General features: G+C 36.2%; 1 protein-coding gene across 1 annotated transcript in view; it reads left to right on the top strand.

The window, feature by feature from the left end:
• LOC108680087 overlaps positions 1 to 18,417 on the top strand; it is a 72,724-nt gene that overhangs the window by 16,227 nt on the left and 38,080 nt on the right. Inside the window, exon 2 of the mRNA XM_047880046.1 lies at positions 11,083 to 11,085. Coding sequence (XP_047736002.1) covers positions 11,083 to 11,085 — 3 coding nt within the window. The remainder of the gene's footprint in view (positions 1 to 11,082; positions 11,086 to 18,417) is intronic.

The following is an 18,417-nucleotide window of genomic DNA, read 5'->3' as shown; positions in this document are numbered from 1 at the left end:
ATCGCTTACCACGTGTTATTCATTGCCTCGTTATTATTTTCTGTAATTTGGTACATTTTATTGTTGATTCGCCTTAGTTACTGACAAGAAAAGCAGAGAGCGTCTTCATATAAACATCCAAATTGTATGTAATTAAATCGCTTCGAGCTTAAGAATTATCATTAACATTTGAAGATTCACTCTTTGCGTCGTGATTGAACATAAATTTGGCCTTGAACTGCAATCACATCGAGGAATTATCAGCCACTATCACCAACAGATATAGTATATCGATAGCTAATAAAATCACTGAGTGCCGTAGCTTTTCACTGGAAATTAGTTTTAATCTAATGGGATTTTTGTGTTACCAGATTCAAGCAATGACAGATTTGTAAATAAGAAGTAAAAAGTACAAAAAAGTAATTTTATAAGCATAAATCAAAAACATGGAACTATCGCAGCTTATCAAGAATTTGAAAGCAAAGAAAATGGTTAAAAAATTTACCATTTCTCATGAGAGAAAACGTCATTTTTTTCCCGTTGTGAAATTGGCCACTGCTACCCATTAGAATTTAACTTAATCTCTGTCACACGCAGATTCTAAACATGAATACATTTAATCGCACTTTTTATTCACTAATGCAGTGTGGTATGGAAAGTTAGGTGCCAATCACTGCTTACATTATGTTTCAGATATTGTTTCGTGCTGAAAAGTGATTTATTCAGATTTAATACAAATACTCATTGTAGGTATAGCTGATTTTTTTTATTTAATTATGTACAACTTTAAACAGCGGTAAATGATAATATAAACAAAGTGAAGATTGCGGTAGAAATTTAATGAAGATTTAGCCTCTGTTCTATAATTAGAAGTAATGAAATTTTGGATTAATCTAAGGGTTTAAATATTAAATTTGAGTAATCTATGAAAGTAATGCATCACCAGCTCAGTGCAATCTGTTTTGTAAATTATATTTCGAAAAGGTCAATTTAATTCTCTAACTCAACTTGACACATGTAATTCGCCTTTTTAATTCTGCTGCTCCACAAGAGGCGAGTAGATTCAACAATATTTGTTTTTCCTCACCCGATCCACAGAGATTGTCGCGCTTGCTGATTGTGTTGTAATTGCGCCTCAGGATTCATATTTCTCGCGCACATGAAAGGTTCTCACGTCAAGTCAAGCGCGCTAGCGTCTCACTCTCGGAACGGCCGCGTGAAACCGACATGCACTGCATACTTGTTTTTTAGGAACGATTTTTGCTGCAATGTCCGGTTTTTTTATTAGATAAATAGCATTCTTTATTGGATGCTTTTTTATAGGATAGTTTTTATAGGATAGTTACTTACCTAATTATTGGCAGGGATATATCGCGATCTTGGTAGGTGAATGACTCCCGAAGCTGAATACAATTGACGCTATTTGATGGAATTTACATGTTTTTACAGGATAATTTCAGCGAATTGTGATGCTTGATATTAATTAAAGCATTTATTTCATTTTACTTTTGTGATGTGGTATCATAGGAAACAATATTAATACTAGGATTAGTAAACTACGGAACGGTTAAACAGTAATTTTTTATAAGCAGAGAATTATTATATTTTTTAATTACTGGGGACTCAATAATTGCATCAATCAAAAAGTTGTAAATTGCTAGAATCTGTCATTGAATTCGTTGTAAGAATTTTGCTTTCATTATGTATTCATTTTGGGATGAACATTGTTCTCTCGACTAGCTTTGTTTTACGGTTTATATTTAATTTTTTATTACAATTTCATGAATTACTGTAAATTTTAATTTCAAATAAATTTCATATCAACCATAGCGTTTTTTATGAACTTTAAGCCAATTGTGCAAATATCTTCTGGCCTGAAGCTAGGACCCTATTTTCTTCTCTGTGAACTTCCTCCGGCTTGGAAGCTTCCAAGAATATTTTTAAATCTTCAGGTCTCACGGCGCTCATCACAGTAGATGAAAGAGATTCTTCTTTTAGATGTTGTAGCAACCCTCATCTCTTTTGTAAGCTTAACATTAAAAAACTACCATCACGAAAAACCCAGCTCAGTTTATAAATAGCCAGCGCTGCGTCTTCGTTCGAAAATCAACATTGTCTTCTTTGAATTTCCGTTCACCTTGTGATGGAAGATGAGTTTCTTCACCTCGTCCATGAAAATAAGAACCATTGAGAAAACGAAATTCAATTTAAAAAGATCCGAGTTGCATTTGTAGCGCAAAATATTTTTTTCTAACGGAATTTAAGTTATAAATTACCAACTGTCACAAGAAAAACTCGCGAGAAATCTAATTTACTGAGACTTACCTTGAATTGCAGCTTAATCATTGTAAAGCATTTCGATTAGTATGTAAAGTTCTACAGAAATCTAGCCTATTCGCAGAACATTATTATTTTTACCTAGCTCTAATTTTTTCTCATTACATGCCTGCATCGGCCTGCCGGAAGTGTTCCTTGGCTTGTAGTCCCTTAGGCCTTGTAGGTCTTGTTACTGAGGCTCTCAGCACAGCTCGCGGTGTCGGACTGTGGGCCTCACTTGTGTAGGCAGGGCAGTTGTGGGGTCAAGTTGTTGTGTAGGCAGGGCATTTGTGGGGTCAAGTTGTTGTGTAGGCAGGGCAGTTGTGGGGTNGCAGGGCAGTTGTGTGGGCTAAGTTACCGTGTAGGCAGGGCAGTTGTGTGGGCTAAGTTACCGTGTAGGCAGGGCAGTTGTGTGGGCTAAGTTACCGTGTAGGCAGGGCAGTTGTGTGGGCTAAGTTACCGTGTAGGCAGGGCAGTTGTGTGGGCTAAGTTACCGTGTAGGCAGGGCAGTTGTGTGGGCTAAGTTACCGTGTAGGCAGGGCAGTTGTGTGGGCTAAGTTACCGTGTAGGCAGGGCAGTTGTGTGGGCTAAGTTACCGTGTAGGCAGGGCAGTTGTGTGGGCTAAGTTACTGTGTAGGCAGGGCAGTTGTGTGGGCTAAGTTACCGTGTAGGCAGGGCAGTTGTGTGGGCTAAGTTACTGTGTAGGCAGTGCAGTTGTGTATAGTTTAAGCTGTCTCGTGTAAGTGATCGCTTGTAGTCGAGACTTTATTTTTATTGCCTCTTCTACCTTCTTCATCACCCTGAGATTCCAACCCTGGTAAATGCTTTCAATTTGTCACTTCTTGCAACTTGTATCTGGAAAATTATTTTTTCATTAGGAATGACAAATTACAACGAAATTATTTCGAAATTTTTTACGAGAAAGTATGTTCTTGAAGAACAGTTGACTTCATGTAGACAGAAGTGCCTCCATCATTGTTATTTGCAATTCATTTAAAAAAAACATTCACACAAGGGCCACTGAGTGAATGAGTTATTGACTGCATTATTTATGTAGTCCATCACAAATTATTATTCTGAATTATACAACAAACAAATTATAATTCTATATGTTGACTTTTAGTCTAAGAACTGTAGAAGCACTGCATGTATGAATACCAACAACCAACAACTATCAATTTTGAACACAAAACAAAAGAAATAGTTGGCTTTGTATAAGCGCTATTCCCTGTTTTCTTTCATACAGCGTACAATGAATTGTCTGCATACCAAATTGTATTGCTTGCGTTGCTGCTGCATTGCAAAGTTTTGTTGCTGGGCTCAAGTTCTGCGCTCCCCTCACTCCCCTCATGTTCTGCGCTCCCCTCACTCCCCTCATGTTCTGCGCTCCCTCACTCCCCTCATGTTCTGTGCTTCCCTCACTCCCCTCATGTTCTGCGCTCCCCTCACTTCCCTCATGTTCTGCGCTCCCCTCACTCCCCTCATGTTCTGCGCTCCCCTCACTTCCCGCATGTTCTGTGCTCCCCTCACTCCGATCATGTTCTGCGCTCCCCTCATTCCCCTCACTCCCCTCATGTTCTGTGCTCCCCTCACTCCCCTCACTCCCCTCATGTTCTGCGCTCCCCTCACTCCCCACATGTTATGTGCCCGAATATAGAAACAATTAAGTTCGTGCCCTCACAGGAAGGTTTCATCTTTATAAATTTTATTCACACCTTAATTAAAACAATAGATAACATAATAAAGCTGTTCTGACGATGAACGATCAGAGAAAATTTATGTTAATTTGTAGGCCAGCAAATTCTAATACAGAAACAAGAGTGTTTCTGTAAACCTCAACTTACAGTGTTTCTGTAAGTTAACCTTTGAAATTTATTTTGATCCGAAAAGTATTGCTTTGACGGAGCCTTTTGGATCCTGACCCACTAGATAGCAATCACATATGAATGAAAAATTCATGTTTTCCGACCATTTCAATAACTTCCCTCAATATGCTTCAAATAAGGAGGATTTTTTTCTGTGACTCATCAACTTAATTAAAACAGTGAAATGTTATTCATTACGGCGCAAGAAAGCCTCAGGGGCCGTATTATCAAAACTTCGTAAGTACGCAAAATCGACTTACGAGTGGCGTTGCTATGACAACGTAATACTAGCGGTGGTATTATCAAAACATTTGAGCGTGAACATTTGCGCGGGATAAAAATTTAGGCTTTTAGCTAAGACTTGCGTACGAAAGTTTTGATAATGCCAAAATTAGGGTGTACTTACGTACCACATAACTTTTTTGTCGTAGGTACAAAAAGTTACGAAGTTTTGATAATCCGGCCACTGGTCATCAAAAAAAAAGCAAAAGATGAAGCTTGTATCCTCTCAAAAAATAACAATTGATCGAAAAATTTTGTGCTACCACCTGCACTGATAAATTATTTTGTCTAATGTAAAGTTTAGTTCTTATCCAAACTCTGCAATATGCAGAGAAACCTTAGCTTACGTACGTTTATGCTTGTAAACTTTCAAAATTTAGCTAATCCAAATGACAGGTGTATGCCGTTGTATAGCGCAAGTTAGAGGGCAATCTCTTGAATGTTTTTTTAATATATTGCTGACTCGGGGTTTTGCTTTTACATCCTATCCCTGAATATGCAAATGAGCCCTGCCCTACGTAGATTGAAACGGCAGCATTTCATTTAAAATTTAGCTCAACTGGAAGTTGGGGTGGTGCGTTGAATAAACCGATTAAATATTTCTATGGATTTCGTTCAAAATAATAGAGCATATTGGTTCAATACAGGTTCAATATAGGCAAATGATTTTAATATTGGTTCAATACAGACAAAAAATTTGGATGCAAATTTTAATTATAAAAGATGGATGAAATAATTGGTTACGAACAGAACAAAATTTTCGTCGACCTAATACCGTTCGTGTTTTTTCGACTCTTATACGCCGTCAGTTGACTAATGCTCCGAACAAGACGCAACATATCTGTTCATTAAATTTTTAATAAAATAATTCTCAGGAGCATTGTACTATTTTATGTATACCTGTGTTATAAATTCGAAGCAGCGCATTCTTGACCTTTAAGTGAGCTGTCATGAATGTTAGTAGGTTACTCGCCTCTATATAAGGCACGTGTGTATTCCTTAGCTTATTATTTCTTAGTAACAATTTTATCCTGCAAGTTCTGAATGATCAAACAGGAAGTAACACGGGCGACTGTGGGGAATATATTCGAAGAAATACTTGCTCTGAAAATTCATTTATTGAATTGAGTAAAATTATTTTCGATTTAGGCGCAAGGAAATAAGAATGATTGTGCAAAATTCCCCTTAGGGATTTTTACCACTAGCAGCAAAATATAGCATGAAATATTTTTTAGGGTTGGAAACTTTCTTTGTAACAAAGAATCGGATGGAAATGAATGGAAACTTCGAATATCCCTCATTATCAGCTGGTAAAAAAAAGTTTAACTTGTTCAGCATTTTTTCTCTTTTATGTTGCAAGTTCAGGTTGCGGCAGATGAACAATATTTTTCTAAGGATCAAAAATATGCAATTTCAGGCCATCATTCGCAGCTTCGATTTTAGACCTAATTGGTTATATGTTGATACTAGAAGTACGATCGTAATAATGATAATGAAAGTATATTTTATGGCATGCCAACTTTTTTGTTTCCCAACGCTTTGTTTGTTGAACTTGGAAATTCAGTTTGTCGTACGTTTCAGTAACAATAACATGCGGGAGCCATTCTGGACCTAAATGAAAATGGATGCGAAATCAATTCCCTTAGTTTGAATGTTTTTTAGCATAAAATTTTAAACTTGAGAAAAACAGTCGCTCCTTTAACGTTAATTGAATCTCAAATGAATTCTTCTACAAAATATACCTTTAGAAGTCACTTGAATTCTTACGTAAGAGTTTTCAATACATTGTACATTTTTACATTGCTCATCAACTTACGGTTCGAAAACATGATACTCGTTTATCAAGACTTTGGCGAAATGGTCTCTTAAATGAACTAAACTTCATTTAAAAGACAATTTAAGTACAAGGGTAAATTTGTCGCACATTTGTTCACGAATTGTACAATTGTGCACCTACGAAATTTCAGACTTCAACTTATCATTTGATGAATATTATTCCGAAACTTAATACATCAACTCGAAAGGGTGACTGGGCGCGCTACTTCGTATCTCGTTTTGCTGAACTGACAAATATCGAACAGAGACCGGCAAGCTTTGAGCTTCTCCTCGGCCGAGTGTAAAATTCTATAGCGACCCTTCAATAGACGTAAGTCTTGTACCCTGCGAGATACGGGGACTGGACTAAAATTTCTAGGCGCAGGACTGAATGCCAGGCTTCTTTCACTTCAAATTATTTCAGGAAATTTTAAGCTGATGTGTTGAACGATAAAACGTTTATCTCAAGCCAATTCGATCGATGATGCGATAAAGCAGTTTTATGTACCCTTATTTTCCGTCAATTCCCGTATGTTCATCTACAAAAATGGAATACGATCGAGTACATTCAATGAATTATTTATAGCTTCGTTATTCAGTCCTTAAATGAAAATAAGTAAAGACAGAATCTATATACTAAGATATAAATAGTCGGACTTCTAGCATTCACACTCGCGCTGAATAGTAGTTGCAAAAATCGATCCTTTCCTCCATTGTGACATTCACTTCTACCCGCATTGCTTGTCCGGAACCTTCTTTGTACGTCACTCTGCGATATTGCCTAGCGCCAATCGTCGCACAATATTCCGAGGCTCTTTGTGTGCTGACATTCGAGTCTTGCCTCAGCTCTATCTTAAGGCCACGCGAATGATGTCTCCTCAGGGATGCTATCGGTGCAGAAATTTTAGAGTCATTGGTTTTATTTACTGTTCTGAATTCTCATCTGCATAACGCAGTAACGTGTGAAATTCGTACAAAAATGGATCAATGAGTAATTGCAACATCGGCCCTCTGGCACTCGCAAGAATAGCGTGTAAGAATTTATTATGACATGGTGAAAGAAAATGAAAAAATAGAAAATAAAAATAAGATAATTGATAGTTGTTCTAGTAGTTACTAGAACAGTTAATATTCACTGACAAACCATTCTCTTCAAAGTTTAATAAAATCTAACCCTTTTTGGATTTTGAGATGGTTCTAGGTTCCGAAAGTTCCCAGTTTTTCGTTGTTTTGTAAGTCTTATCAATGCTAAATATGATTTTTTTCTTCCACTTAATTGCGTTTTACATGATCAACGGGCTTTCGAAAAAAGCCTTCACAGACAGAAGCAAAAATATTATGGCTACACCTATGCGAAATGCTGCGTATATAAAATTATACGTTCGCTAATATTGTAGTGTAATTTGAAACAATCCTCAAAAAAACTCAAAATTGAATCTAGTTAGCGCTGATGGCCTGAATTAATGTTCCAGCATTTATTCGTTAATGTTAAAATGAAAATTTCAGACAAGACTGGAAATCAACTTTCGAGTGGACGTTGAATTCACTCGACTAGCCCATTACAAATCAAGTCAGGGCATTATTAAAAAAAACTCACTTCCAGAATTTTCCTCCTGATTTTTAATTGTTCTCGTTGGTGGGTGTTCGAAGACCCCGACTGCTGACAACAGCTTCTCAAATGGCTGACTCTATTATTGACCGAATCGAGTAGAAAATTATTGGTTGTTAATTTAATGCTTTTTCTTTGCTGTTAGGGATAAGGCAACGGAGAATTATTTAATTTATTCCTAATATATGACCAATTTTAACTTTATATCAGCCTAATCAGCCATACAAGGCAAGCATCACGTGTGCCGTTGATGAATCCGTTCTTGTTTAAATTGGTATTAGTGATAGGAGGGAATTGCAGGTCTTTGCTTTGTAAGTATTAGCTTTTGCGTGTAAAATTATAACGCTTATTGTTGATAACATTTTCGTAAGACATTATTTTGTTTGATTCGTTCCAAAAATTTCAGGTCTAGTCTTGAGTGTAATTTTTATCTTAATCTCAATGAAAGTATCGGGCCGGTTCCATTAGTATCTTTATTATTTATTTTGAATGAAGATGATATGAATCAGAAGTCTTTGTAAATAAAGTATTAACCTGCACCGTTTTCGTTGGTTTCGAAAAAATGTATCGAGCATGAAAATTATCTTTTATAAAAAATAATAATATATGCATATAAACTATTAATTAGTTCCGCTGTATTTTTTGCAATCGTTATATCAGAAATGTGTTTAGCGAAGGCCATTTCTCCTGCATTTATCTGTATAAGAAGTGAATAAATTAAGCACTAACATAAAATTTCGATTCATTAACCTCACTATATGTGAAAAATTCCTAACCAAAATGTTTCTACACTTCCTATTCTCGAACTGTCTATAAGGTTTACGATTCTATAGAAATTACACCCATGTTAAAATTACCAGCACCTGTGCTGTCATTTCATATGTCAGTGGTGGAAGAATTGGTGTTCTATTTTTTAACAAAAATCTAGAACGAAAAATGGCCACTAAAGAGGCAATTGCAGTGACAAATGTTTATTATACGTGGCCATTTATGGAACATCTCATTTAAGCTAATTCCGCGGCAAAAAATTAGATGAATCCACTTAAATCAGGTTAATGTAATCTGGAATGTAGAACTCATTTATTAACACCGACTTTTTTTCAAGAAATTAATTATTCTATTCGTTTCACTCACAATAAATCTTATGAGACTATGTTTGTTCACAAAAAAGTGATACAAATTTAAAGCTGTAGTGAAATTTTGGCAAATCTCGCGCTATAAGCTGAATTTATTCCACATTATTCACTACCCTTGGATGATATTTTCTATTTTGATCAAAATTGGAAGGAAAAAACGCGGTTACAAAGAAAATTTTTTACGATGAGTAATAAACATTTTATTCAAAACAAATCTTCCTAAAGTATCGTTAATTTTCTCGGAATTAATCACTTCTAACAGTTTTTATTGCGTTTTTCCTGGGACCTCGTGCGCCTGGTTCGAGTACGATCACTAAATATTCATCTACTATTACCTATTCCTATTTTGCGTCAGTATCCATTCATTGATCACTTTGTATGCACTCTCCCTATTCTATGATCTCCTTGCGTTCACCTCTCAACCTAATTTACGTTTTCACTGTATTACCTCTCCCAATTTTACAATATCTTTAGATGCCTTCTCCACATTTTGCATTCACTCAGTATTAACTCCCTATTTTACAATTTCTCTTCATTTTCTCTCCTTATTTTACGATTTTCCTGCATTCTCTCTCGAAATTTCGCAATCTCCATGTATCATGTGTCCATATTATAGATCTCCCAGTTTCTCTTCTCCTCATTTAACGATGTTTCTAAAACCAATCTCAATATTTCACAATTCCTCTATATCCCATTTTCCCATTTTACAATCTCCCTACATGTCCTCTCCGCGCAATACCGTCTCCCTATAAACATGTTTTATTCGCACTTTGATGTTCCCTGAAACGCGCCAAGTGAGCGTCAGAAATTTACAACTACGAACATAAAATAAGTGTTTGGTTCAAAAATTTCCACGCCATAAGTGTTAATATTCATAACCTTTATAAATTAATCGAACAGTGACTGATTGGAGCGGCGAAATTTTTTTCATTAAATTTAAAGCGACCGAATTATTCGATTAAAATTATAGAACAATACCAACTAACTATATACATTTCTTGCTCAGTTCGTCGTTGGTTAGATACTTGAATTTCTGTTGTAAAATGCGTAGACTTTTCGCGAGCCAAGAAAATATTCATACAAATCCCAATTTGCTGTTTGAGGCTTGAAACCTAATTTTGAAAGTTGAAGTATAGGATGAAAAATTTCATTTTAGAAGTTGTGCAGGATGATTTTATGAGGATCGCATACAATTTTCTCAGAACCTATATCATGGAATATTACTGAGGTGTTTTAACTTATGATGAGTGAGAAGAGAATAATTTAAGTGCTATTTTCTGTAAATAATTATTCATTAATTTGTTCAACTTGTTCGATCACCGTGTATATAAATACTATCATAGAAATTAAGTAATATTAAAAACATTAACTCTATTTCATTGTGTGCTTCAGCGAACGGTAAGAGCTCAACATATGTCAATGCTGCACTGCTGATGTTCGAGGTTTCAGGAAAGAAATGATTTAGCCAAACATTAAATGATTCTTTGCACCGATGCCGAACTGACAGCACCGATAATTTAATATTTTCGTGCCATCTGCAATGCTGCAGAACGGCACTCCTATCAGCTTGCTATGCTTATGCTTTTTTGCTAGCCTTTGCTGTCGTGGATTACTTTTTCAAATAAACAACATACATGTTCAAAGCATAATTTTTAAATAGCATTACTTGCAATTAAAGCTCTACTTCATTCGAGAAATTTAATCTTTGTTATATATATTGAATGTGCCAGTGCTTCACATGTTATTGTAAAGCTTCCCACCGAATGCAGGGTTTTCTTTGGCTTACAAATTTTCTATCGGACTATGGCCAACTCTTCTATAATCAGAATGAACAACGGATGCCAACTGCGCTGTACGTGCAGCCTACCAGTTGCCAGTCTCAAAATGATAAATAATTATCAAACAGAATAAAAAATCGTAACGAACAAGTGATTTTACAGGAGGCTTGCACTGATTGCGTATTTTTAAGAGATATTTATTCACCTCCTTTTTTTAAATACTGCAGTAATCCTTTTGAGACTGGACTGAAGTGATGTTTGGTCATGAACGTAATGCTCACCTTGCAGTTGTCTCGTTGCAGAGGGTGAGTGGCGGTCGTCGTACTTCGTTGTGCTGGTCTCGTGAGTACAATAACAACTGTAAACTAACACCCATCCAGGCAAATGGCGTTGTAATAACGTTAATAAAGAGTTAATTTAGTGAAACTATGTATTATCAACGTTATTTTAACGTCAGATGTCTGGTGGGATTCAACTGACTGATCTTTAGAACCTCCTAGTCGAAATTGATCCTTGCTATATTCTTTATCGATTTATGTAGTGCATGCCGTTGCTGTGATGAAGAAATCGTCTCTTGGATGGGTTTCATTTATTACGCATGAATTTTATTTCAATGACTTCGCCCTGTTACTTTAACAGCTCGTGAAAGAGTCTCATGCTGATCGTTGTATATAGCTTTGTGTCTTCATATACATTGATAAAAAGGACACATAATTAACTATATATAAGGAACAGAAGAGCTGAGGCCGAGAAATATTCAAATTTTGGGATAAAGTTCAATTTTCAAAGTTTTCTAATAGTATATTTAAAATATTAATATCGCGATAACTAATTCTCATCGAAATTTCAGCAAAAAACGTGAATTTCTGTTTTTATACCTTGAATGTTCGAAATGCTTCTTCATGTGCTTCATGTCTCAATCTGGTTTATATAATATGCTTGTTTATGTTATTAATGTGAAGAACGAATTTATGAAATATAATGTCTAGATGTGATTGAATAATTTAAGAATTGTGAGTATATAACAAGGAAAGAAAATATCTTGCTGTCAATTGCCGAGAAGCTGTAGCTCATCTCACTTCATCGTCGAATATTTTCTTCTTGATTGTACCCACATTTTAATGGTGATATCGTTTTTTATTACTCTTCTAATCTGGTACGATTTTTAGGCAAATATGTTTTCATTGCACGGCCAGAACTTTAATTTTGTGCAAAAGAGGGTAAATTTTTCGAATTTATAAGGATGAAAAATCTACAATAGCTGGCGGCATAAAGAGAGCCAAAATGACCATTTTTCCTTGAGTGATTCACTAGAACTTTCTATCATACATTACCTCATCGTCAACCAACTGGTATCAAGAATCACTAATTCCCTATTATGTTATACATAAACTAGGACAAAATGAAATTCGGAATAAAGACCCTTCGTAATGCAGTACGTCATACATTGTGAATTGTTAGCCGAAATAAAAGAAAACGTACATGAAAGGGGACCGGGTTTTTATTTCTTATGAAAATTAAGGGCCATCGAAAATCATTCATTCATGGTATTCTTCAAGCATACGAATGTCATTGTAACTAATAACATTTCATTCAGATCAGCAAAAAATGGAATGAAATACAAATCAGGCGTACATCGTCAATTTAACTATTGTTATATAAAGTTAAAAAACACTTTTAATATAGTGATTCACGCACGTATCAACATATAACAGGTTAGCACATTTTGGCGACAAGTAACATGCTTATTCTGACATGTTATATGAGCTTAACATGGTTAAAATTAACATTATGAAAAAGTACATGTGAGAACCGTGGTATCCGAAAGCTGCGGTCCGGTATTTACTGAACGAAGCTTGCCCTTCACTTGACTTGCCACTGAACGACGGAAGACTTCAGTCTAGCGCCTATAGGTCGCGGTCCAGCAGTGAGGCGGGCCTGTGCTCCTCGCGTGCCTCACGTGTCAGTCCAGCGCCAGAGACGCGGTCCAGCAGTGAGGCGGGCCTGTGCTCCGCGCGTGCCTCACGTGTCAGTCCAGCGCCTGAGTCGCGGTCCAGCAGTGAGGCGGGCCTGTGCTCCAGCGCCAGAGTCGCGGTCCAGCAGTGAGGCGGGCCAGTGCTCCGCGCGTGCCTCACGTGTCAGTCCAGCGCCAGAGTCGCGGTCCAGCAGTGATGCGGGCCAGTGCTCGTGACGCGCGATTTCAGGACATTATGCTGGTGTTGGTGACAAGCTGTTGTGAGCAAATGTGAAAGAATAAGCGTGAACTTTTGTATGATTTATTTCATTTGGAAAATCAATGTGATTGAAAAGACATGGGATCACTGCCGCACGGAAATTTCCCTTCGTGTGTATTTCTTCATATACCAGAGAATTCTCTGGTATATGAAGAATTCATATACCAGAGTCTGGTATAATTCATTCTCTGGTCTTCAATGAAACCTGCTTGAAAGAAGAAATTCTGCCAACCTATACTAATTCTTCATATACGTATATATCCGGTTATAAGGAGTGGACGTTTCTGGTCTATGCATTAATTACCAGCAAACGTAAAAATCACTAAAACATTAACTTACGCTTTGCTATTTTTTATTTATTCATAGCTTTTAAACGCCGGTATATTGCATTTAGAACACGTCTTGCATCTAGAACACGTAACAGTCGTATTTTACACGTGAAAGCCGATGCAATATTTTTTGCGTCATAAATAAATCATGTAAGAATTGCAAAAGTTTCATTTGCTTTATGTGAAAACCATGTTTCAGTCGCTAACCGGCATTTGGCGTGATAGCTGCGGACTCCAATCTTTTCAGTTGAATTTTATTCTCAAAATTTTCTTGAAGTTCCTGAGAATTTTTCTCTAAGATTAGCATCCTAATGCAAGTGTATAAGTACTTATATTATTAGTCTGCTTATATCGCAAGTTCACAAGGAATTTAAAAGCAAAGAAAACGCCAAGAAAATTTACGTTTTCAATATCGATATGGTGAATTTTCTTGGCGTTTTCTTTGCTTTTAAATGCAAGTGTAATTTCGTAAATCAGAAAAATATATAATTGTAATCCAGCGTCAAATCTTCGAGTATTCCATCTAAATGGGTGACAAGCTACCAAGAACCGGTCACTAATTTTGAACTCGACGAAATAACTTAATTTGAGAAATTTTAAGCTCTCATTCCAGTAAATGAGACGTGATCTGAACTGCGAGATGTAGGTAGACAATTTATACACGAGCGTTTAGTTTACTAACGATTATAAAGCGTAATTAGTCCAGCGGACTTGAACTATATTGTGGACCTAAGCTTACCAGGAATTATCTATTTTATGTAGTGTGATGATTGACTCTAAGCTCCCATCCTCGTCGGACGTCTCCCTCTAATCTATCTCTTATGTCTACAACCTGATTGCGGTTACTTTAATAAAGTTACTTAATGAAAAATACTTGATCAACACTCTAATAGATTTGTAGCTGACGAGAAGAACCAACTGAAAGTATTACATGGCTCATATTTCGAATTATAGAATTGTCAAACAAAATCATTCGTCGATTGTACGAGAATAAAATCAACTTACTTAATATTGAAGCGCCGCTCATCTCGAAAATGAGACATGACTCATATTATCATTGTAGAATTGTATCTCCTTGAAGTGAAATTATAATTTCGATAATAAAGCGAATTATTTAAAGCATGCGTTAATTATTGATCGCCTCATTCCTCCATCTTGTAGCTCCTCATCTCAGGTCACAAACATGGAGCGTGGATCCTCTTTTGCATAAGTTTCTTCTTCTTCTAATCATTCCCCTCAGGGGGGACTTCTGACGTGTGTCTGTGCGCGTCAGAAGTTTATGGGATTTCGCGCTCCTAGGGGGATTGTTCCTAAGCGCCGTGTCTGACTGCAGGTCTCAGTTGTGGGGTTAAGTTATTATGTAGGTAGGATTCCTTACATTTCCCTTCTCTGTCTCTCGTGCGGGTGGCCGACGTCCCGTGTAAGCGACCTCTTGTTCGAGTGTCTTTGTTTCTGTTCCTTTTTACCTGTCCTTCCTTGTCACTTCGTCTCTTTGAGATGCTAACGCTTCTTCTTTCGAGCCAGTTTCAGCGGGCTGGACATCTAAGACCTTTCACCCCTTGTGGGTGATGACCTACTTTTGATTTGAGAAACTTTTGATAATTGAGACCTTCCACCTCTTTAGTGATGTTCAACATGACTTTCGGTGCGAGATAGCTAAATAGCTGAAGCGCTATAGTAAACATGTGGCCACTAAACTAACTAACAAACTCTTCTAATCATTCCAATTCTCAGTAATCATTCCAAGACACAAGTCACGGACATCATTCACATTTATAATTTCTTCTTCTTTGCTAGATCTTCTAATGTCGGTGTCGTGCGGCGGGTAAACCTCCGCTGAGATCCGATTTCCCTCATAATGGCATGAGATTTTCATAGAAAATTACCATAAATTACCTAGACATTAAGAAAACTACTTAATTGGAATCCTGTCACAGGTAATATCAAGCGAGAATAGTTTTTAGAATCGACATTGAATGATCGGGAACCCTCATAATATTTATTGATGACATTTTCGGGTGTAAATTCAAGTTTTGCTTTAAGGCGTGCATAGATATTCAGAATTTCTATGAGAGGAAGCTTGAATGTATGCAAGAGATTAAAAAAAGCATCAATTCTAATTCTGGATTAAATTTTGTACGCTGGTATCTCTGATAGAAAATGTTAAAGACAAAGATATAATACAATTTTTTAGCACAAAATGGCGGTTCCGTTTAGGAATTTTTTTATTTCTAGTTAATTAGCTACAGCAGCCGTAAAAATTTGAGGATTCTTTTGAAATGTTGCAGATAAACATGGAACAATACTGCTGCTGCTGAATCTGGCATCTATGAATCGAGTTTTTAATCTCTTTCTAAATTCGAAAGCTAAATTTTTGCACGAGAGAGAGAGAGCTGTGACGCCTCAATATTTAAATCAAGTTTAAACGATTAGGTAAAATTTATTCATTAAAATAAGACACCTCGCAATGTTTTTTTTCAAATCTGCTGTGTCATTACTATGAGTGCGTAATATGGCACTGTATGTTGTTTATTGCGCAACGAGTGGAGCCTTTTTCAGCTACTCAAGATCTGAGTAAAGTTTTTTCCTAGTATAGATTTCCGTTGGCCAGCTTCACAGCAGCCAATGTTTCACTCCCTCTCAGATAAAAGACAGTCCCTGCTATCGGGTTCCATTGCTCCGATTTCTCTTGTTGCGTGCATCCTTAGTTTCCACGGAGAACCTTGCGATTTTTTTTTGAATTTATTGCACACCTTTTTGACTAATATGTACGCCTTTCTCTGCACACCTTTTTTTGAAAAATAATTAGGTCAACTAAATAGTGTTATCCTGAGAGTAATTGTATTGTGTAGCAAATTTGCAAAATTGGACAGGTTGTTTTATAGTTTTTGGATATCAAAAGATTTTGCGACGTACCTCTTAAAGGGAGATGTTGCAGTCCATTCTCGCTGGAATCAGCAGGACCTTTCGAGAGACATGAGCTTTTAAATATTTTGAGCAATGTTTTGACACAATCTTGCATCAGAAACGATTTCAAAGCGAGTTCATAGTCTGAACCACTAAGGCAACTTCTTCGATAAAGATGTATCAGAGTTTGCAAAACATTTATAAAAACAAACATTGTCATGGGGGATATTCAGCATTCGTTTTGAAAAGTTGACTGAAAAATGTTACGCTCGTTAGTAAAGTACAAGCACAACAATAACAGAGCTTGGGTCTTCAAAACGTCTAATTGGAATATGCATTTGAAAATTTTTATGAAATAAATAATACATTAAACATTTATAAAACCTGAAAACGTCAGCTATCTCGTTATATAAGCTCTCTGTCGACCAAGTGACTCTTAACAAGCTAGTGGTACAATATGCATTCAAATTTAAATTGATCCTATGCATCAAGCTGCTCTTGAATCGACAATTGATTAATTTCACAAGAATACACACAGGAAACTGTAATTTTTCTGAACTTTGACTAAAGCTTGATTCCTTGAATATAAATATATTTATCGGCGTCCTCAAGGTTAGATTAGAAAGCTAGACTCATAAAAGTAGGGCCGGTCTTTGCCCCTTATGGGCAAGGTCGTAAAACCAAGCCCAGCTGCCCTTACGATAAAACTGTTCAAAATTCAAGTAAGTTTTAGTAGGTATTTACACAAGGATTCTTGAGCAAACGAAGTAATTTTTAATAGTGGAAATTATGTTCATTTTTAAAGGAGTCTAAATATACTAAAATTTGCTGTGACTGAAAGGGCAACCAATTTAATTAAACGATTAAGCTTGAACTTTATGAATAAAATATTGCCTAATCTTTTGGTCTTAAGAAATTTGTCTGCCCGGACCACTCCAGCTGTTCATGGGGGAAACTCGTTTAAATTTCAAGTGGCTAAGTATAATCGGGAAACAAGTAAAAAATACGTTACACTCTGAAAAACACACTATATGTAATTTTTTCGTTTTCATTACGAAGAGTACAGACATTCCTACAATTTTAACAGGAGATTTAACTCGAATTTGCCTAATAAGCTCCTGGTTATATAGTTAACGCTCAAATCAAGAATGATTTAAAAACTGTACCTACAGTATCCATACTTTCTGTCTTCACATGATTCAATTTAATATTATTGTAACGAAAGCAAAAAAAGTATTTAATTGGTATTATTTTATCATTGTTCATTGTATCCAAGAAATATCACGACCGACTGGATATTAAGAAATTATTCACCAAGTTATTTCATGCAAGCCAAAACTTGTTTGGCTGTTTGGTTATTTAAAAAAATAATTTTAAATTATAGTCGCATTGACAAAATTAATTATCTTTCCCTATGTAATAAGATGCCTGAAACCTTGTATCCTAGAAGTTATGATTGCTCTGTCGAAAGTCAGATAATAGCCACTGAGCTTTAGCAATTATGTTGAGCCAGAAGAGAGGAGTCGAGATTGGCGGGACAACTTGATGGATTATAATATACGCTGCCACCCAGATAGACCCTTCTGCTCGGGCTAGATGTTACTTGCTATCTAATAAATATTTTATCCATTTATTTCCGATGAGGTTTCCGCGTATGGAAACCAATTCGGAAATGTGCAACTCACGTAGTTGTAAAAAAAAACTTTGCATCAATTTTGTCGTAGTAGCAAAGTAGCGTTCACAGATAAAATCTGAATTATTAATTGCTTTCTGCCCTTACACTATGCTAGGATTGACGAAATTATATGCAAATAAATTCGTCAACTCTATGTAATTTGCTGGCTGCTTCATGAATTTGGCAATTCATGGCAATTAACTAATGTCTTAAATGTCGAAGATGGCAAACTTTGCGGGTTTGATCATCGGAGTTTCGTGGTCACGGTGGAAACAACCCAAGAATAATATAAAAACTTAAGGCACCATCAAAATAAGTTCACAAGGAATTTAAAAGCAAAGAAAACGCCAAGAAAATTCACCATATCGATATTGAAAACGTTTCGGAGTCCAGCTCCATCATCAGTTCGACTAAACTAAAAATGAATAAAATCACTTTAAAAGTCAAAATTCAAAGACAGACATAAAACCTAAACAAGACCTAACATTATAT

Source organism: Hyalella azteca, unplaced genomic scaffold, assembly GCF_000764305.2.
Source record: "Hyalella azteca isolate HAZT.00-mixed unplaced genomic scaffold, Hazt_2.0.2 contig4507, whole genome shotgun sequence".
NCBI lineage: Eukaryota > Metazoa > Arthropoda > Malacostraca > Amphipoda > Hyalellidae > Hyalella > Hyalella azteca.
Note: the sequence above shows the minus strand (reverse complement) of the source record. Positions and strands in the feature narration are given on the sequence as shown.